This window comes from Nothoprocta perdicaria, unplaced genomic scaffold (assembly GCF_003342845.1).
Source record: "Nothoprocta perdicaria isolate Ctin4 unplaced genomic scaffold, notPer1 scaffold_317, whole genome shotgun sequence".
Taxonomy (NCBI): domain Eukaryota; kingdom Metazoa; phylum Chordata; class Aves; order Tinamiformes; family Tinamidae; genus Nothoprocta; species Nothoprocta perdicaria.
Window position 1 is genome coordinate 515149 of NW_020455552.1, and position 21565 is coordinate 536713.

Sequence of the window (21565 nt, forward strand, 5' to 3'; positions counted from 1 at the left end):
GCAGCAAGAGTGTCCCGCAGGGAAGGGTCACGATCCGACTAGTGTCCTGTCCCGTGAGGTCTCTCCTATGGCCCATGCTTCCCTGCTCTGCTTTCCGAACCACATCAGCACTTCCTGCAGACCCTGGAAAAATTAGAACTAATCGGATCTGTGAGGATTTGCAAGTCCAAGCCTGCGGAGAAACCAGCTCCCCCAAGACTGTTTCCAGAGTCACCAGGGCTAAAGCTGGGCCATGCACAGGGATGCAAGGAACCAGCCAACATTCATCTCCTGGGGGAGAGGCCTCCAGGAAGGTCTCCACGCTAGATCTGAGCGTGAAACAGTTCAGTCATCTGGAAAACTGCTTCATTTTCTCTGTCCTAGACCTGCAAAGGGACATGCAACATGCCCTTCCACCCCTTTGTCCTTCCATTTTTCTCTTTCCTTTTTTTTTTTTTTTTTTTTAATAGTATAAGAAAGAAACTATGTTGTTGGCCTATCCTGGAGGCCTCAAGAGAACAGTTTGATCCACGTGGTGAGAGTGCTCTGGCCAGGCTTGCAGCAGAGCAGAGGACAGGCAGAGGGCACAGGCACATTGGTGGTGCCAACCAGCTTCAGGKCACTCAGATAGCAGAGAGGAAGGGGCACAGGATACACTAGACATAGACTCTTCCTAAAAAATTGAAGATCCCACCTGATTTCTGGCTCCTAGCAAAGTGATGGGCTGTCAACTCCTGTCTGTTGTCTCTAAGCTAACAGGCTCTAAGCTAGGCTAACAGGTCACGAGGCTTGTGACAGGGAGTGACCAGAGGCACCAAGAGAYGGTCTTTGGATCCAACTGGGATGAACTATCTTCTCTCTTGCACTCAGGGATGCTAGGATCCATGAGCACTTGTGCATATACRTGTATCACAGGTTGGAAAGTTCCTTGGGATCACCAGGTTCAAAGGAAATGGAGGAGACCTGGCAGCTGATGGTAGAAAAAAAAGAAAAGATCCAACTCCACCAGGGCTTGATGGAGAAAGAGCGTGGGGAAGAAGATATTCTGAAGGGAGAGGAATAAACCCTCAACAGGAACAGGCTACTCCTCAACAGGAATAAAATTGCCCTAGCAAAGACCACATCCACACCCCATCTTTCATCCTGCCTCACCAGCCTTGTTCKCTGGATCATCTGGCAAAAACATATCCCAATGAGGGCACATCTGCTATGGAAAACAAAACAGAACGAGCATGTCCACATCAGTGCCATCCGATAAGGAGCAGAGACGGTTCGGATAGGAGCATGCTCCTGCCACCGGCCGCAGGACCAGCCGGGCGTTGAAAAGAAATCATCGAGAGACAGTATCCTTCAGCCTGAGAGATAGAGGTCTCGGAAAGGGCTTGCGAGGCTCTTCGCTGGCATCTTAATACGACAGCAACAACATTTTTTGTTTCGGCAGCTTAGACAAGCAATTCCACGTCAATCCAGCCTGTCTCCAGGGCTGATCCTACACCACRATGAGAGAAAGGGAAGAGGACTCTTCCAGTTGGGATGTTAATGGCTTTAAGGAGGGATGGTCCTTGGGAAGGCAATACATTGATGTGTATCCCCGTCCCTCCTAGAGGCCTGGGACAGCTCATGGCAGGCAGGACCAAGGCAGTGTTGACTAGGGTAGGCAATGAAAAACACCAGCAGCTCTGGAGGCACAAGGGGCTGGACCAGACAAGGAGTAATTCCCRTGTCTTGACCCATGAGGTCCCACAAGCGAGAAGGGGCAAGGCCTTGGGGTGCAAGCGCCCAAGGGGAAGCCAAGAGCAGCACACCAGAGCCTGACACGCGCCGCAGAGATGGTCACTCCTCCCCACAAATAAGTCTGCTCTGGCACCGCTGGGCATAACTCATTTCTCCCTGCTACATAATGAGCCCTGGCTTCAAGCTCCATTAAGCTCTTCACATAACGGCCTCTCCCTGATGAGCCATCCCTGCCCTCACCTCCGCCGGCCCCAGCGTCACAGGACTGCCACCAGCTGCCACCTGCAAGACGTGTCTGGCTTTCCTATAGGGTCACAGCCCTATGGGGATGCAGACCACAGCCCAGCCCCTCCTGCTCCGAGGTTTTACCTACAAAGCCACGTCTTGCCCGTTGCTAAAACCCTTCAACAGAGACGTGCCCGTGCGGCCAATTCGCTCTCCTGACGGCTCCTGTCCGGCTCCAACCATGAATGACTGCAGCAGCCATCCAAGCTAGAGGACCAGGGGGAGGGCAGTGGAAAAAGCCACCTCTGCAGCAGCGTTAGTCACTCGAGAGTCCATCACTTCTCATTGCGGCGCGTTTCTGCTATGCCACATTGCATCAGGTTATCACACCACGGAACGTAATCGAACGCTGATGCATGAGGAAACCTAATGCAACACGACACATCGGCGGTGTGCTGAGAATGGGCTTGATTCCCTGGTTTCTGGTCCACTACTTCCCCCTCGTTGCAGGCAGCAAGTTAGATTCATTTGAGGCCGCGGGGTGAAGAGCGATACCCAAAAATACCCTCACTCCAGGCAAATCCACTGGCCATGCCAGCAAGAGTCAGGTAGTTGGACATCTCTCTATAAATAACGTCGCCTGCCTGCAGAGCTCCTGCCAGGTCCCATTGTCCCCAGAGCCACAGAAATGGGAGTAAAAGGATGCCAGATATACCCCGAGGACCCTTCAACAATTCCGAACGGCAGCTGATTGGGGTGAAAATAAATAAATCTCAAGCTCTTCTCCTTGCGGTGGCCTGGGAGAGGCTGTGGCCCCAGGATCGCTCTACCTGCCCCGCACTGAGCGCTTCCCGGGTACACACAGCAGGGATGGGAGCCCGAGGCCACGCAGGAGGATCGAGCGGGAACCATCGGCGGCTGCCGATGGGAACCAAGTGGACAGAAGGGAAAAGAAAGAAGGTGACAAAGAGGAGGAAGGACTTGATGAAAGAGAAACAAAAGGCGGCCAAATTCCTGTTGGGTTTAGGAAGAGAGCCTTTGGGAAGTGACCCTCGTGTTGAGAGTCTCCAAACCAAACCAGCCACCTTCCCACTCCCATAGGGACCTATGCACCGTCAGGACACGAGACCACATCTGTCCACAGCTGTATCCATGCAGCTTCAGACACCCACACAAAGCACCTGTGGGGGGACATGCTCGTCATCAGCTCCCCCTTACAACGGGTGCCCAGTACAGCTCATCCAAGGTCTGGAGCACCTCCAGAGYTCCCAACTGCGACTGGAGGTGGCACCAAGGTGTCCTGGGGCAGACAGGCCCCCAGGGGCAGTGTGCCAAGCTCATCCCTTTTGCACACTGTGCTAATACCAGCACGTTTCACCCCAAAACATAAACAAGAGCACCTTTTGGCATCTATCCAGCAGTTGGCCATCATGCATTTATCCATTATGGATGCAAAGTCAGACTCTCCCAGAGCTTCCCTGTGGTCGCATCTCATGCATGGCCTCAAGCAAAGCATGTTGAACACTCCACCCCAGGGACAACAAAAAAAGGGAAAGGAAGGAGAAGCCATCGCGATGGGACGTATGGGACGTACTTGCAGAAAAGGTGGCTTCGGTGTGGACGGGCGGYGTGGAGGGCAGGAAGGGCGGGTATCCCACGAAGAAGGAGCGCAGGGAGCGCTCCGGGAGCAGCGGGGAGCGCTGCGCGGGGATGTTCTCACAGCTGCCCACGCTGTTGTGGATCTTGAGGTTCAAGGGCTTGTTCTTTTTCTTTGTTCTGGAAAGCAGAGGAAGGAGGAGAGTGAAGTGCAAGGAACCTGGAGGGGATATTCCCCCAAGGCCACAGCAGCCTCCCCAAAACACGCCATACACCCAAGGGGCTGCATGCCTCTAGTCACCCACACGCCTGTTATTAACCATTTTTATCAGCCTTTTACTTGCCAGTGATGTCAACATGTCCATGTTCACCCACTGTCGCCTGTTTTCATGAAGTCTCCAAGGACATGCCTTGTTTGAGGATTCTGCATCCTGCCGTGTTGGGCGCRTGGTTCGGAAGCCTCTTGGGGGCAGAGGCCACCCAGCCCCATGGAGGTGGTGGAAGCAGGTCTAGAAAGTCACCCTGCATCCTCCTCCCAGAGCCACATACCCCCAGGGAGGAGAAATCCAGATGTTCGACACACACCTGTGGGCACAGTTGACTACCTCGACCACTGGCCCATTTCCCCAGCTGCCTTTCATCGAGCCCGGGGCATTCCTGCTCGTGGCGCTGGGGTTTTAATCAGGGGGAGAAATGCAGGAGCAGCGGAGCGGGCAAGGTGCGGAGCGAGCGGCCCCGAAAAGCCGGAGCTGCCAGCGCTGCCTGGGGCATCTGGGCCTGCCAACGGGGAGGAAATGACCGCGCTGCCCTTGGCGGCCCTCGTTACCAGCGAACATTAAACCGCTAATTGCTTCCCCGCACAGGAAAAACGCAGCGGCCGCTCGGAGGGCTCCGCAGGGTCCTGCACGCAGCGCCCGAGACCCCAAAGAGCTTCCTGCCACGCACCCATTAGCCACCGTAATCTTATTGTTTTCCACCCATAAATCAGCTCCAGAGCAACTATTTACCGAGCGCATCATTTCCTCGCCGTGCAGGGCTGCTGACAGCTCTCGTTATGAGGAAGGATGACTGATTTTGGGCAGAGAGCTATTTTTCTGCTTTTCTATCTTTCTGGGGGGGAAATAAGGAGGAAAGAAGAAAAAAACCCACCCGAGCACCCTAAGCCACCACAGTCCAACAGGGTGACGGAAGGTGAGCGCAAAGGGGACCCTCTATACGCAGCCGCTCGGGGTCAGACCCCGTGAGGTCACACATGCGGGTGGCAGGTATGTGATTTTATGTAGGACGCACAAGGACGGGCCGTTTGCAAAGGCCACCRCGCTGAATTCCCGCTGCTTTCGGCATCCATCCCTATTGAAGGCACCATCCCCACCTGCGACGCCAAAGAAGTCAACCGCTTATCAGCAGCTCCAAAAAAAAAAAAAGGAAAAAAAAGGGATATTGATGCTTTCACTAGCAGTGAAAGCCCCTGACAGGCACGGAGCGAGCGGCCCGGCCCTCCTTTCAGCGCGTTGACAGGCGCTGTCCGCGCAGTCCCGCGCCGGCATCCCGGCACGCGGCAGCTCCTATAGATGCCGGGCAGGCACCTGGCACGCACAAAACCCAGCGCACCTGGCCCCGCTCGCTCGCCCGCGCGCCGCGTTACTCACAGCTTCCTATTCAAAAATAATGAAGAAAAATCGCAGCAATTGCGTATTTGTCCCGCAGCACTCCCAAACGCACGTTTCCACCCTCCRAAAGGGATGCAGAGTCTTTCTCCAGTTGCACAAGCGAAAGTCCTGGTGGCATTTGCAGGCTCAAGCCTCCCCGAGAGATGAGAGATGGAAAGGGGCAGATGCAGGGGAGCCGCCCGCAGCCTTCGGTGTTGCTCGAGAACGCTCCCGCTAAGAGCAATCAAAATTAAAAGGGGTGATTTAACAGGCACGGGAGGTTTGGCCTCCGTGGCTGCCTGGTTCAGGTTCCGTCTCCTCCTTTTCTCGTCTCTAATGCGCTGCGGTCCCTGTGCAAGAATTGCTTTGGGAGAGAGGGAAAAGCAAGMGGGGGCTGTGTGCGGGGAGAAAAATTTAAAAAACATGTTTGCATTTCAGCTTTCCACAAGGATTRAAGCTTGCTGCTGCCCGGGCTTAAGTGCACGGCCTCCATCAGGATCCAGCCTGGAAGATTGATGGCCTTTTGCCTGGCTTAATTGCCCAACACTCGGTATTAAACGAGAGCGAGGCGAAGCCCAAGCGCTCACTCTGTGCCCGGCAGCGCGGTGCCCAGCGGCGCCTCCCGCGCTTTTCCCTGCGGGAAGAGCGGCCTCCCCTTTCCGTAGGAAGCCAGTGGCCTCGGCACCCTGAGGGTCCAAGGGAAATGTGCTGGGAAATCCGGGAGCTTAGTTCAGCCTGCGGAGCTGTGTGCATGGGTGGAGTTTCCTCGTTCTGAGTCCTGAGCTGAACAAGCTCCAGGCAATATTAGCTTGATATGGCAGGAAAGGATGCTGCTTCATTTATCCTCCTCATTACTGTACGAGGCAACAAAACCCCTCTTGCCCTGGCCAGCAGGAAAGCAGCTTCTTCATATCAAAGCCTTGGTGGTTAAATATTTATCCAAGTGCCCGTCCTTGCTTCCGCGGGACGGCTGGATGCTCAGGTGTGACTCTCACTGATCTCTTATTCTCTTTTTGTAGCGCTACTCTTTTTTATCCAGGCTGCAAATTATAAAGCTCGGCAAGGCTTTGAAGAGAATTTGCCCCAAATTGGAAGTTTTCCTCGCCAAAAGCCGGGCCCTGTGGCAGGGCAGCAGCGCGGGGCGGAAGGAGCCTGCCAAGCTAATTGCCAGGATCCTGAAGACTCCTGTTTTTCATTAAGTTGGTCTGTTTTCGCAGGCCTGTTCCTTGAGGGGTGTGGAAGGAGCGGGGCGGATAAACCCCGCTTTGTGCCGCCCGCCCCAGCCAAGCGAGCATGACGGAAACGATGCCGCGGTCGAGGTCCCTCCGGCTGCAGCCGCATTCCCAGCGGTTCTGCTTGGGATGTTTTGGCATTTGCACCACAGGGAACAGTTTTCCCCATGGCCAAGCACAGCCCCAGCCCGGGCCATGTCCCTCGCTGTCCCCCCATGGGGACCCAGCCCATCACTCGGTGGCACAAGGGCCGCGACACGGCCACCCGCCGGGACAACGACATTAACTCTCATCTAAATTCATCATCACGCGCCCGGCTCCTCGAGTGGCAAGAGAATCCTCGACTCCTCGTTAAAGGACACAGGGAAAAGTCTGCCTGGCGAGCCGGGCAGAGCTCCTGCTGCAATGCCACGGCAGTAATTAACATTAACGACACACCTAAGGCGAAGCGCGGCGCCGCGATTGCACGGAGCGCCGCTTCGCCACGGAGGCTGCACCTCGCTGCCGAGACCGTCCAGAGCCGCTGCGACGCCGAAGGCGCAGCGATACATCGGGAAGGTTATTGGAAAACAGACGTGGATGGGGCTTGTTTTGTTCCCAAAAGTCTCCCCCTTCTAACCCTCTGCCCATTGCAAAGGTACCGGGCAGGTCTCTGCGCCTGCAGACAGCACAGGAGACAAACAAGGCAGCACAACCCGGCTCAGGGGCTATTTGCACCTTTTAGCAGCATCCTGCTGCACGYGCCTGCCCTGTGACAGGAGCCGGCACTGATCCCACCGCACCAAGAGCCCATCCACACTCCCAAGCTCAGCTGCATTCAGAGGGACAGGGAACAGCGGCGTTATCTTGTGCAGTGAAGCCAGGCGGAATAATAAGTGATCGATCTACTATGCAGAAACGCTGGTTGGAATTGATACTGGGGAAATCATTGCTGTTATAAAGGTTACAGAGCTTTATAATAAATGATCTATCACTGAGAAATGTTTAAGCCCAACTCGGATAACGCCTCCGAGGGGCAGGCTGAGCACGGGCTGCTCAGCGTTGAGAGAACAGGGCAGATCACCTCTGGGCCCGTGGTTTTGYGAGCCAGATTCCTTCGCTCACCTCTCTACCTGGGGCATCCCAGCGGGACGTGCTTCACCCCCTGCTTCCCAACAGCCACGTGCCAGTCGGATGAGGCRGTCTCAAGCGCCAGCTCCAGGTAGGTCTCCTGCCACCACGCTAGATGTGGCCAAATGCTGTTCGAGCCACGGTGGTTCTGAGCTGGGTCTGTAGACAAGAACTCACCCAGCACTCAACGCAAGCACTGTGACGATGCTGACCAGGGAAATCCTTCAGGAAAGGCAGCTCGGAGCCCTGTTTCTTGGGGTGAAAATGCTCCAACCCACAGCTGGCCGTGTGGCCCTTGCAGATGGCAGGAACAAGTAGCCCCATCACGAGCGACTGCTCCTGCCGCTGAGCGGCCAAAGGAGCCCGTCCCTTCTGCTGTCCCCTCCTCACGGCTCACACAGACCCCATTTACAGCAGTCTGAGGGCTTTGGAAATGTGAAGTGCTGCTGGAGGCCGCTGCCAAACGACACAAGAAATGCCCTGTTCTGCCCCATTTCTCCGGTACGCGCGACGGAGGAAACACCAGAGCAGAGCGTGCCCCCACGTCCAGCCCTGCGGAAGGGAACTCGGGGCAGCGGCCGAGTTAGAGCTGGGAAGAACACAAGGGAAAAGGAAAACTAAAAATGGATACACGCTCTCCCAGCCGTTCAGATGGGTATCTTCCTCCATCCAGGATACCAAAAAGCACCAAGAAAGAACCTGAACGTCAACAAGCCTAAGGGCAGTGAAGGTGAGCGGCACGAGGCTCCGGATAAGCATCTTTTCCATCAGCATGCCTAACCCTATCCAAATTCATATCTTGAAGGCAATTGCAGAGATATAGGACAAGGAAATCTCCTTGAGAACATACGCAAGCTCGTGCGTTACGCGGACGGGTTTGCGATTAACGGGAGACAGGACGTAAAGCTGATGCGCGGGGCCGGAGACGGCTCCGTGGCCCAAGGGAAGGAACAGGATGGGACGGGAGGAGGTGGCAGAGGAAACCAGTGCRCTTGCAGCAGCCCAGCCGACCTCGACCAGCCCGGCTCCGCCGTGGCGCCACGTGCCCACGTCCCCACCACACGCGGCCACCTCAGAGGTGGGGACCTCAGCACAAGCCAGGCCATAGGGACACCCCGAACACACCCACCCACAGCGGCCGCCTTGTTTATCTCTATCAAGAGAGCCCAGGCATGGTAGGTCACACTGCTTCGATTTACTGTTGATGCAACATGTTCATCACCCTGCAGATGCTTGCTGTAGACCCCTGGGGCTCATTCATTTGGCTAGAGCATGGGAAACACACCACRACTGGGAACCGCTGGGAGAACTGGGAACCGACATGGAGATGGCCTCAAGTCAGCTAGTTTGCACATGACCCCTCAAGGGTTAACACGCACCCTCCGGGGCTTACTTTTGACTGCCTTGACTTTTGCTCCCCAAGTAATGTATTTTTAAGACCTCCCATTCCGAGTTTGTTATTTTGTCTTCTTGCTGATGAATAATCATTAACTATCCATGAAAGATTTAAATGGCCCGTGGAATTCATGAGGTATTAAATGGGCATTATATTATCAGCCACTCTAAATGTTTTGTTTCCGTTTCAAGACCGTTCATGGGATGTTTATGGGTTGTGGATTTATGGAAGCCAGGGGATCTTTTTMGGAGTAATGTTCCATACCCCAGAGTTACGGTCAGCAGCTGGAGGCTCCGTGCAGGAAAATCTGAGGCGATAAGACCAAAAAATTAACCCCTGCTTTAGAAGATTTAGGAATACGGAAGCACAAGCGCAGGAGACCGAGAATTACACTATAGACACTATCTCCTAAAGACAAAATGCAAAAACCTTATGCTATTGTCAACAGTAAAGCAGCATCCTCTGGAGAGGACGCAGCTGCTGCTGCTCTCCCCAAATCCTGTGTTGTTTTACATCATCCCTGAACACGACGGTGAACCTTTTATTGCAGGCCTGTAACGTGGCAAGAGCTGCAGGGTATGAGGAACATTCAGCTCCTGGTCCTGGACTTCTCTCCGTGAGCTATGTCTTTCTCCTGGCTCTCTACCCACTCCTGCTGACCCCTGCCAGCAGCTCCCTGGGAGCTGGGAGAAGCCTTTCTGTCTGCAGAAGCTGGATGGATGCTCTGGGCTACGGAGAAGAGAGATGCCTTCAGAAAACAAACTCTCAGCCCAAACGCAGTCTTCTGAACACGGAGATACAGATCCCAGCAGCAGGAAGGGCTTGGGTGGCTTATTCAGCATAGGATTCAACCGAAGTCATTAGGTGTCCGTTCCAAGACCCCTCCAGTTTCCCTCTACAGGGGCATCTCCAGCTGCCCTGAGCACAGTTCAGCCCCTCCTGAGACAAGATAAAAAGGGGATGAGATAAATCACCCCAAGAGACATCAGGCTTATTCTCGGCATTGGGCAGCCCTGATTCTCCCAACATGTCCACCCAGTTAGACACAGCTTAACCAACCCGCTCCACGAGTTAGCTCGGATCTCCTGGGTCCCCCTGTTCACTAGCAGTGACCGTCTGGCCACGCAACAATTTTCCACCTCGGAAAAGGAAAACAACAGAGTTCCCCTCCACAGGAGATGCTTTATGCCAGGAGAACCATCGCGCTGATGCAGCTCCCACTTGTGGACGTCTRCCGGGGAAGAAGGGCAGCTTCCCTCCACTTGAATTAAATTGCTTCCAAAGTGACTCCAACACAGAAAAAGCCAACCTACTCCAGGCTGTGGATGGGATTTGAATTCCGGGACACAGACATGTCACACTCTGTTCATGCAGGGAATTACACTGCAAACCTTTACAGCAGCATAAATCAACACCTAACGCTCTGCAACTCCCGCACACAGGTGGACTCTCGCGCTACCCAGCTCTCACTTCTTGCCTCTTGAGGCTATCCGGGATGAGCATAGCACCTCTTGCCATGGTGAGACATCACACCGCTAATGGAAAGTCGAGATCAGAAGCAATGCACAGCTAAAACCCCAGAAAGGGAGATAGGCTTCAACTTGGTTTCGTGCGGATATTCTCAGTTTCAATCATCTCTACGTTTTAGGTTAGGCATGAAATCGCCTCCTGCAAGGAGCTCCCTTGCAAAGCTCAGAAATCATCCATCAAAAGCAGTGAGATTACTGCTAGTCTAGGAAGAAAACCTAGACAACGTGAGCATTACGTGGGCAATACCATAAAATAAGGATGAGCCGATGCTGCAGCCCGGTAAGTGAGTGGCCCTGCACTCCCCATACTGCCCTGGCAGCCCCGGCAAGGCTGCTCTTAAGGACGACTTTGCTTCCTAAGCTTCCSTGCGACGGACACGGGACATGCTGAGCTCCAAGCCAGGATCACRTTCCCTCCAAACCTCCTGCTTGTGAGAGGAGAGGGGAGAAGAAAATGCTGTCTCTTTAATGCACTAATTACCACCCTGCAACACTAATGGGATTAGCAGGCAGGATTTAGTGGTTGCCTCCTGAAAATCATTAAGTGCCATTAGAGTAAATTAACCTCCACACTTCTGCGAGCAGCTTCGGGGAGCCCGGGCCTTGAGGGGCCCCCTTGCTCCGCGCCGATGCTGCCAGGCCCCGCAGGACGCTAGCGCAACAGAGTGCTGCCAGCTCTCATCGCGTCTCTCCTCTATTAATTTTGTTTATTAAACTCCCCGGGTTGCGGGATTTGCCCGGAGGCAGCGCTAATTGGAAAGGCAAGTCGCCCCATTCGAGGGGGCTCACCCCAAAAGGAGGCTGCAAGCGGAGCAGAAACCCCCCTCTCTGCCCGCGGGCTGCCCTTGCCTTGGGCAAAGGGGGTCGAGGCGCTCGGCTTCCCGGGGCGGCTGGAAAGCGGGGCCCAAAGGGTTTTGTGGAGGCCGGTGCACACACAGGCTCCAGCCCCACTGCAGCTCTGATTGTGTCTGACCRGGAAGGGGACAGACCTCGGACATCRGCGGCCCTGGGGCAGCTGAGAGGTGAACACGGACACGCTTCTCCAGGCATTTCCCATCGCTTTATCCCGACCTGGGATCTTACCCATTGGCAATATCCTGACAGGTGACAACACATAAGAACAGACCGTGGAGCAGACGCTGCAGTCTGAATAAAAACGGTACAAACCAGGCCCTGGTCCTGAAAGGGGTCCCTCCGAGGCGGCTGCCGCGGGGCGCAGGACGCCGGGGCCCATGGGCAGCTCGGGYAGCAGAAGGGCTGCGGTAGCCCTCGCGCTGCGCGGAGCCGGAGCGCGGGAGCCTTGTGCTGCGCAGCAGCAGCCTCTGCCGGCGCGGGAGCCGCAGCGCTGGCCGTCCCCGCTGCCGTCCCTGCTGCCACCCTGTGCCACGGGCGCTGCTGCACCCAGCACCCGCCGGGGCCCACTGCTGCGTCCCCTGCGGGCCCCGGCGTCCGGGCTGCGCCGCTCCGCGGGGCYCGGGCAGCACCACGCACCAAGCCCTGCACAGACCAGGTGCTCCCGGCCTCCCAAGCCTGCCCAGCACCAGGATGGAGCTGGGAGGAGGCCAAGGAGCCCTGTGCAGAGAGCAGCGGGGAGGAGGGATGCTGGGGGAGGCTCCGGGACGCAGGGTGCTCCCCAACTTTGGCTCTCGCGTGTGCTCGCACCAGCACCCAGCCCTTACAGCAACGTTGGGCACCATCAGCCTCGCACTCAGCAGCAAAGCGAGCCCTGTCCCTGCTCCAGCAACGCGGGGGGACCTGCAGGACGCGGGGAACGGCAGGGCTGCTTCCCACGCTTGCTCCGGCAGATAGCGGAGCTGGTGCACACCCGGAGCGCACACAGCTGGCACCATCCCTGCTCTCGGAGCTCAAATCTGCCTTTTTTGGGGGGGTTTAAACCAGACCACCGACAYTTTGCACATCCCTAACCTGCAAATGGGCTGGAGGATACACAGCGAGTCCAAAATAGCCCAAAAGGGACCTTCTGCATGTCCTCCTTCCAGGAAGCTCTGCGCTCCCGCAGGCCCATGAGGAGCTGATGTCCCCTGGGTACACAAAGGCAAGGACAGGGCAATGGGGTAGCACGTGGAGCTCCCTGCACCCCTCAGCAAACATCCCACAGCCCCCCAGCATGGGGTATCTGCACCCCCCAAACCCACAGCAGCGTTTGGGAGCCCCAGGCCCTCGTGCAGAGCCTCGGCAGAGAGGAGGGCCGGCTTACTTGGGCGTGTGCGCCTCGTCCACGCGGTGCCCCAGCTGGAACTCGTGCGACTTGCTGCGGTGCAGCGCCGTGAAGCCGGGCAGCAGGTGGATGAGCTTGCGCGACGCCGGCGGCGGCGTCCCCGGCGGCTTCAGCTTGTTGCGGCGCCGCGCCGGCGGCGTCCCCGGCGGCGTCATGGTGGTGACGATGTTGGGCGTGCGCGGCGGCGTGTGCAGCGCGTGCCGCTGCCGCGGCGACGGCGGCAGCGAGCGGTGGCCGGCCTCGGCGCACGGCAGCCCCTCCACGGCGAGGCGCTCGGCGTGGCACGAGTGCTGCGCGCACTTGGCCGGCGCCTTGGGGCTCGGCGCCACGTGCGTCCTCAGCCAGGGCCCGGCCTCGGGCTGGCCCACCGGGTTGTTCTCCTTGCCCGTTTCCGGCGTCGGCCACTGGATGGTCCAGTCCTGCTTGGAGAGGCTGCCTCCTGCAACGAGACACGCGCGTGGGGCCGTGCAGCAGGGCGCAGGACCCCTCGCCACGGTGCCCATCGCACCCAGCTCATCAGCAACGCACGGGGCGGCTCTGCTGTCACCCAGCACCGCGCGGAGCTGGCCAGGCTGCAGCCAGCACCAGGCAATAGTCTGAGAGGCTTTCAGGCCCTGCAGGCCCTACGTGTCTGCAGAGAGGGTCACCCCAAGCACCCAGGTGAGGCCTATTGCCTCTGAGGGGCCACCACCCAACCAATAGATTTGAGACCCGACCACTGGGTGAGAGCTGTCACCTCCAACACACCAGCACCCAGCTGCCTACGTGAGATCTTTCATCTCCAACACACCAGCACCCAGCCAAGACCTACCACCTCCAACCTAAACACCCAACTGAGACCCATGACGTCCGCTCCAGCCACCCAGCTGAGACCTGTCATTTCCAACACACCAGCACTCAACTGCCCAGGCAGGGCCTATCACCCCCAACAGAGCAGCACTCCACCAAGAGCCATCATCTCCAACTCAGACATGACCTATTACCTCCAACCCAACCACCCAGCTGACACCATCACCTCCAATTGACCAGCACCCAACCAAGACCTTTGAGCTCCAACCCAACCACCCAGCTGACACCGTCAGCACCAACCCCCTGCCCCAGTCTCTCCTTTCTCCCCTTCTGCAGGGTGCAGAAAAGGGGGAAAAAAAATAAAGGGACAAGGAGAGCTGCACTTAATTATCAGTCCCCACCAGTGCGGAGATGAGTAAAAGCCTGTCTGCACCAACTTCAGAGTGCCGAAATGATGGACGGGACTCGAGATCTCGTCACCTACTTCTTTTGATCGTCTCCTCTAATAAAACCTGCATAAAAATACGATCTCTTTATTTTAAAAAGGCTCCTTCCCCCCCAGCCCTGCTCGGTTATTAATTGCCTGTCCTGTTATCTATGAACCCTTTTCAACGGAGACATTTTATTTCAAACTCTCGAGAAGAAAAAAAAGAAGCACATATAAAGGCTTTTGAAATGAGAGGCTTTGGATTTGATTGAAAAACAGCTCTGGAGGGGAAAAGGAGGAGCGTTGTCTTGAAACGTGCCCCAAAAGCAGAAGGAAATGAGAGTCCTGCTGAAGAGGGAGTGATCACAGCAGCCGAGGGACCCACGGGGATGTTGGGAAGCTCAACGGAGCAGGACCATGATTCCATACGGGCAGAGGAGCTTTTCCTGCTGGGAAAAGCACTGAGCAAAGCCAGGGAATGTTTTAGGGAAGACCAGGGCAAGAAAGAGAGCTAGAACAGCTCAGATCAAGAATGCCATAGAGCTGGATTTCCACCTAATTTGAAATAATAATAATAATAATAATTAATATTAATAATAATAATCATAGAAGTTTTCAGAGCTCAGCTAGGCGAGGCACCTGCAGAGCAGGCACAAATGCTCCCTGAGCTCCAACGTGTCCGACAGAGGTGTCCGAACGCGCACGGTCCCGTGTCCCAGCGTGACGCAGGGGCTCGGGGCGGACACGGACGGAGCTGCTCCCCTCTCCAAAGGGCCACTGCCCGTCCGCTCTCACTGAACATCRAGTTAAACCCGCGTGGGGCTCGAACGCGAAGCCTCGGCCGCTAATGAAACACTGCCGGCCGGGTTCGGCTTCCCGGGAAAACCCACCAGGGACCCGTTAAGGCAGTAAAGTGGCCTTTAACGTGGGGTTTGCCTGGCGTTTGCTGCAGGGGCCTTCCTTGTCGGCTCACGCGTGGCAGACCCCAAGCACCCCCCTGCATCTCCCCTTCTCTGCCAGGCCAAGATAAACCCCTGTTTTTTGAAAATAGGGGTCTTTTCAAAAACAGCTGTCCTCATCCCGAGCTCTGCCCCTTGGGGAGCAGGGTCGGACAAGGCACAAGCTCCCTTCTCTTTGGCAGCCCCGATACCCCCAAGATGGGCTGCTTTCCCTCCCATCAATCCTGCTTCAATTAATTGTACTTTCAGCAAAAGAATAAAGAAAATCAAAATAAAACAGCATCCTGCTTCCCCCCCGACTCTGCCAGCCCCCATTCCCAGGGAAGATGGGCCTGGAAAATGGGAAGCCTCTAATTAATGACTCAGTGGAGAGAGATTGATGGGAAAAGTTAATTCCATGCCTGACTCCAGCTTTATTAACGCTGCTCTCGGGTACACGAAGGCGACCACTTTGGTGCTTGCAAATAAGCAGCACAGTTTTAATGAGGCAGCAGCTTGTTCATTAACTGCACTTTAACAGTAGGAATATTGTCGTTTAAGGAAAAAGGAAAAAACAACAAGAACAAGATACTCTTATCTGCTGCCCTGTGGCACATCCGACATTCGCCTTGGAGCGAAGTCTTAGCACTTTATCAGTGGGGACCTGTCCCCACATCCCTCGTGGCTTCGGAGGACCAATGTCCATCACCCAGCCCATTCCCACTCCCATTCCCATTCCGGCGGCTCCTCCAGCTGCTTGCTGGAGCTGAYGCCAGGAACAGGTTGAGAGCAGCAAGAAGGACGCGCTGGTCATGGGACGACCCCCTTTCCCCTGGGAAAGGGGTCAGCACACGCCGGAGATTTTCCTGGGACCACGCGGCAGGGTGAAGGAGGGGGGATGCTGCAGCATCTCCACCGCCGTGTCAGAAGATGCCTTGAGTTTCCGATGTGTGGAACCCCCCGGAACGTCCCCTCCGGGCAACCCTCCCGGTGGCCCCTCCAGTCCCCAACGTGATGGGGATGAGCGATGGCCACAGCGGCTGCTCCGAAGGCCAGGGGGTGCCCCCATCCAGCAGGGATCAACACCCACCTCCCGCCGGCCCCAGGCTGCAGCCAAGCCCCGAAACACTGCACAGGTTCCCTGGCAGGACAGGCGTCCCCAGGGGCCACCGAGCACAGAGCAGGGGGACAGGACCGGGGGGCAGCCAAGGATCTGCCCACGCTGGGAAGGGAGATGCCGACTCCCGGCAGGAATAAGTCGCCTCCTCCGGGCAGGGGCAGCCTGCGGATGGGGAGCACGGGGGGCTCCCCAGCACCACCCCCAGGATGCCACAAAGCCCCCGGGCACCCCTGGCCGTGGGGGCTCCGTTCTGGCTGCATCGCAGCCCGCAGAGGAGCCCTCCCTGCTGCTGCTGCTGCTGCGGCTTCCTGGCGAGCGCCAGCGCGGAGCTCTGCTGCCACCGCCCGGCACCGCCGGCGGGATCCAGGATGCCGAGGGGCCCCTGCGCGAACTGGGATCGGGGCCGAGCCCCCGCACCCGCTTCCCTCCACGGCGGCCCCGCAAACTCAGCACTGCCCAGCGACGCGTGCGGGGCCGGACCGCAGGGCGCCGGGTGCAGGACCCTTAGCAAGCGGGCGCCTCTGACGGGTGCCCCAGGCAAAACTCGCTTCCATCCCAAATGGCACTGGATATTTTTCCCTCCAACCCAGCAGGGACATCCTGCCTCCATGAGGGCAGCCCAGTGCCAGAGTGGCCCAAAACTGCCTTTATTTGTACCAAGCACGGAGCAACACAGCAAAGCTCCTGCTGCAGCTTCCAAGCTTGACATCCCCCTTCTCCCAAAGCCTAGCTGGCCAGGGCAGCGATTTAGACTGGAACCTGCGAGGGCAAAAGCCCTTAGCCGGGTGGCACCAGCTCCATGTCCTCAGCAACGCAGCCCCAAAGCACCCAGAAATGAAAAGCTAAACATGAGAGGGCGGGAGAGGCGGCGCGGCTCACCCGACTTGTGCACGCTGCGCAGGCAGGACAGGGAGGCGTTGAGCCGCGCGCACTCCTCGCTGTTGGCCCCGAACTTCTCCACGGTGGCGCACACCTGCTCGTCCGTCATCTCCAGCAGCTCCTCCAGGCTCAGCTGCCCCGGCGCGATTTCCTGCGCGAGGGCACCAGTGAGGAGGGAGGAGAAAAGATCCTCCATCCCGGAACAGCGGCCCACGAGGTGAGGCTGGAGCCTTCCCGGTGCTGGGCATCGCCAGCGAGGCCCCCCGGCACCCGCGTCCCGGGATGTCCCCAGGCCACGGCCGGCGGCCGCGGGGGCTTTACCTCCATCACCTCCTTGCGGATGTCGACGATGCGGAACCAGTGCAGGAGCTGCGGGAAGCCCTCCAGCTTGGCGTTGCGCTCCTGCAAGGCCACCTTCCTCTTGCACGAGAGCTGCCGGCTGAAGTACTTGACCAGCTTGCTCTGCAAGGCAAGGCGAGAGGCGCCCATGGGAGCACCCCCGGACGCGCCGGGTGCTGCTCACGGCAACAGAAACCCCCTCCCAAGCAAGGGCGGCTCCGCTKTGGGGTCCGTATCCCCAGACTGCTCCCCGCATGCCCCAAGGAGGGATGCGTGGGACTCCCATGGGGAAGCAGGACYCCTTTGGGACACAAGCAGGTTCCTGGAGCTGTGGTTTCCCCCATTCCCAGACACCCTTCTYCCCAAGCATGTCCAGCATCACTCCATGCAGGGACCCTCACTGCCACCCTGGAGGGGACAGGGGGACAGTGTGTGATCCTCTCCCTCCCAGTGCTTCCTGGGCACCAGGGACTGGTCTTCCCCCATCCGATATATCCATGACTGGAGGAGAGTGACCACACCGGCTGGAGCAACCCACAGCATTGCCCAGGGCCAGGACTGGGAACGGGAACATCTACTCCTTATCCCTTTCCGATGGGAAATGAGTGTCCTGTGGCCCGACGGAGGCCAGGAATAAAGCGGCAGGGAGCACTGGCCTCCTTGCTGCGGCGCCGGCGTTTCCTGCGCTCACTTCCCGATGGATGAGCCCCGCTCGCGCTAGATGGTGCTGTGCCACCGCCACGTGGCCCCGAGGGCCACCGAGACCACAGCAATAAAAGAAAAACCAAAATAAGCAGCAGCCTGAGCAGAGGGAAGCCCGCACCCAGACCCGAGCAGCTCGGGGCGCTTCTGGTTTGGCTGGAAGCTTCACGGACACCGAGGGAAAYGGCTCGGGTGGTACCGGGACACTGGGGATACCCAGCGGGGAGCCCCCAGGCACGGCGGGCGCAGGGATGCGCACGGTGCCTGCGAGGGCCCAGCGGGGAGGAAGGATTCGCGCCCTGCGCCCAAGCAGAGCGGGCGAGGTGGGAGGCAGAAGCCACCAAGACACCCAGGACACTTCTCCACAGGCGGGCACCCCTTCCGTGCCTCAGCTCCCTGCTACAGCCCCACGTGCTGCTGCGATGGGTGAGCAGAGGGGCTCAGAGCACCCTGGGGACATGAGCCCTAGGGCATTGGGGACAGCACAGGCACCTGCCAGCCCTGCTCGCCAGGACAGGAGCAGCCAGGCCCAGGAAGCCCAGCAGGAGCCGGCCCAGGCCTCAGGTGCTTTAACTCCTGCTTATTTATAGGCAAATCGTGGGGCCACCAAGCGAGAGCTGAATTAGCACCCAGGCCGCTCCACCTGGCGCCAGCAGCCCCCGGGGGATCCGTTTGCGGATCCACCCTGCTCAGCCCCGCGTTTGCACAAACGCCCCTCGCTCCCCCCTTTCCCCGGGGGCACTGGGGGCTCCAGCTCAAGCAGAAGTCCCGAGGACAACCCCTCGTGGGCTGCACCAGTTTGCAGCCAGGACGCCTGGGCCCCGCTCCTTCCACAAGCCAGAGAGGCTCAGCCACTTACACACGAGGTGAAGCACCTGCTACGTTCACTTTTATCCTAAAAAACCACTAAATGCTCAATAAAGCAATACGTATGTATGTGTGTAGGTAGTGGTATATGAGATGTATCCTTAGATATATATGTGGTATAGTAGCAGCGAGAGGAGAGAGAGCCAGGGCTCAGCAAGCCCCAGGAGCAGCTCTGGCTCATCCCGGCGGAGCTGCCATGCAGGGGGGACGGCATTCCCGGCCTCATTCCCGGGCACTGCTCTGGCCCCAGCTGGGAAGATCCCGGGCAGCATCCCAGGAAAGCCTCATTCCCCGGCACGATGCCGGCGGCGATCCCCATGTGCACCATGGATCTGGTAGCACGTGGCAGTGAAACGTGGAAATTGGGCAGCCGGGCAGCGCCGCAGAAGGGTGGGGAGCGGCAGGGAAGGGGAGCGGCACGCTCACCCTTTACTAGACACCAGGGAATCCACACACTTGGTGACGAGGAGGAAAACCGTGGGAATCCCGGGTTGCACAATACAGCCYATACCCTTCTCTCTGCAACAGTCCTCACGCGCCTGGTCATGGCCACGGTGCTTCCCCAGGAGCTTCTTCCCAAAGCACCAAAAGATCCTGCACCATCCRGCTACTTTTCCCGGCACCCGCACAAGACCTGGAAGTCTCCCTTCCCTAGGGACAGGCCCCCATCCTGGCCCGTGGATCCTGAATCCAGCCCCACGCGCCTCGRGGCCGGAGCTCAGGCCCAGGCTGGTGCCAGCAGCTCCCTGGGCAATCGCAGCGCGGAAAACGCTGGCACTTGCCTCTACCCTAAGATGGTTTAAAAAAAGGAAAAAAATAATAATGAATCGTGGCACTACTATTAATCCTGCAAAATCAGGCTTTAGCATATCAGGATTAACCAGGGAAAAAAAAAAAAAGCAATCTTGGATCCAATAAAAAATGAGATCTTGGATCCAAAAAAAACTACATGCCATGTTGGCCACAAGATGCTGGGGCCGCCCGGCAAGTTGTGCCGGTGCTTCCCGCGACCGCGGGTTCCTCCGGCTGCCGGACCACAGAGCCGTGGTGCCCACGGGGGCCCCTTGGCCAGGTCCCGTGATGTGATGTCCCCTTGGCCGGGTCCCACGGGGGCCACGCGGTGGCACCGGCCGTGGCCTCGGGCCGCCCGTGGTCACAGCGGGCAGCTCCAGGGCACGGGCCCGGCTGGCTCCYGGCCGCCGCACATGGACACAGCAGGACACGGACACGGGTCCGTGAGCCCCTTCCCGCACCCAGGGTGCCCACCCCTAACCTTTTACCCACCTACTCCGCCCAACGTAGGCAATAAATGGGGTTTCCATCAGCAGAGCCCCTCGTGCTGCCAGGCCGGAGGGCGTCAGGCCTCSGAAACACTCCTAAAATCCCTGTGCCCGCCTGCCCAGCATTAAGAGGAGACACTGGATCACATATGATTCCCGCTCCACTGAAGGCCTTGCCAGCCTTGCAGGCCTCACTAGAGGCCCTGGCTCCCAGGGCCTCCCCTTCCCACTGGGAAGCACAGTAGAGCCTGCAGGAGAGGCCGGAGCCCCATGGAAGGAGGCAGCTCGGCCCAGGAAATGGAGCCTGGCCAAGGGAAGTAGCCCGGTGGAGAGGCCGGAGCGAGGCCCTGGGGAYGGAGCCGGGCTAGGGGGATGCTCCGAGCCACAGGATGCTCCTGGCCATGGAGGTGCAGCCCAACGGAGAGGCGGGAGCCAGGCCGCAGCGGTGCAGCTTGACCGTGGGGATGCTCCCAGCCCTGGGATTCCCCTGGCTCTGGGGATGCTCCGGGCCCAGAGGGTGCAGCCTGGCTGCAGGGATGCTCCCAGACCAGGACGTGTTCCTGGCTGTGGGGATGCAGCCTGGCATCGCGATGCTGCCAACCACAGGGATGCAGCCTACAGGGAGGCTGGATTTCGRCCGTACGGATGCTCCCGGCCACGGGAATGTTCCCCAGCCCAGCAGATGTTCCCAGTGACAGCACTGCAGCCCGGCTGCGGAGATGCTGTGGGCCAGGGGATGCACCCAGCACCAGGGATGCTCCCAGTCCAAGTAATGCTCCCAGTTGCAGAGATGCTCCAGGCCCAGGGACATTCCTGCCATGGGGATGTTCCCGACTGCAGGGATGCAGCCCAGGCCCAGGGGATGCTGCCGGCTGAGGGGATGCTCCCAGCCCAGGGATGCTGGGAGCGCAGGGGATGTTCCAAGCCCAGGGATGTTGCCAGCCTAGGGGATACCCCCATTCACAGGGATGCTCCTGGCCACAGGGATGTTCCAGCCTAGGGGATACCCCCATCCGCAGGGATGCTCTGGCCACAGGGATGCAGCCCAGGCCCAGGGGATGCTCCCGGCTGAGAGGATGCTCCCGGCCCAGGGATGCAGCCTGGCCGCGGGGATTCTCCCAGCCCCGGGATGCAGCCCGGCCGCAGGGATGCAGCTCGGCCGCAGGGATGCTCCCAATGGCAGGGATGCTTGCGGCCGCGGCACTGCAGCCGGCCCAGGTGCTGCAGCTACCGGCGCGGTTGCAGCGGGGCCGCGGCGCGGCCGGCGGCCCTCCCGGCGCGGAGCCCCCTCCGCGGGCGCGGAGCCCCCCCGGGGCGGCCCTCCCGGCGCGGGGGGAGCCGCGGCGCGGCGCGGGGGCGCGGGCCGGGCCGGGCCCCTACCTCCAGGGTGCGGATCTCCTGCTGCGTGAGGTCGTTGGAGGCGGCGCACTTGGTGCGGAGCCCCTCCAGGTTGGAGATGCTGATGTCGATCATGTTCTGCACGAGCTCGCACTGCTGCAGGGCTTTCTGCAAACTCAGCTGCTGCTCCTCGCTCC

The 21565-nt window shown here is 58.6% G+C and overlaps 1 protein-coding gene across 1 annotated transcript in view; it reads right to left on the minus strand.

The window, feature by feature from the left end:
- The window catches only part of KSR2 (kinase suppressor of ras 2), a 49316-nt gene extending 27763 nt beyond the window's left edge, over window positions 1-21553 (minus strand). Inside the window, exons 1-5 of the mRNA XM_026042882.1 lie at window positions 21411-21553; window positions 17164-17304; window positions 16843-16993; window positions 12669-13128; window positions 3533-3714 (exon numbers count right to left, since the gene is read on the minus strand). Of these exons, the coding sequence (XP_025898667.1) occupies window positions 3533-3714; window positions 12669-13128; window positions 16843-16993; window positions 17164-17304; window positions 21411-21503 (1027 nt within the window). The 5' untranslated portion in view covers window positions 21504-21553. The remainder of the gene's footprint in view (window positions 1-3532; window positions 3715-12668; window positions 13129-16842; window positions 16994-17163; window positions 17305-21410) is intronic.
- Window positions 21554-21565: the final 12 nt, after the last annotated feature.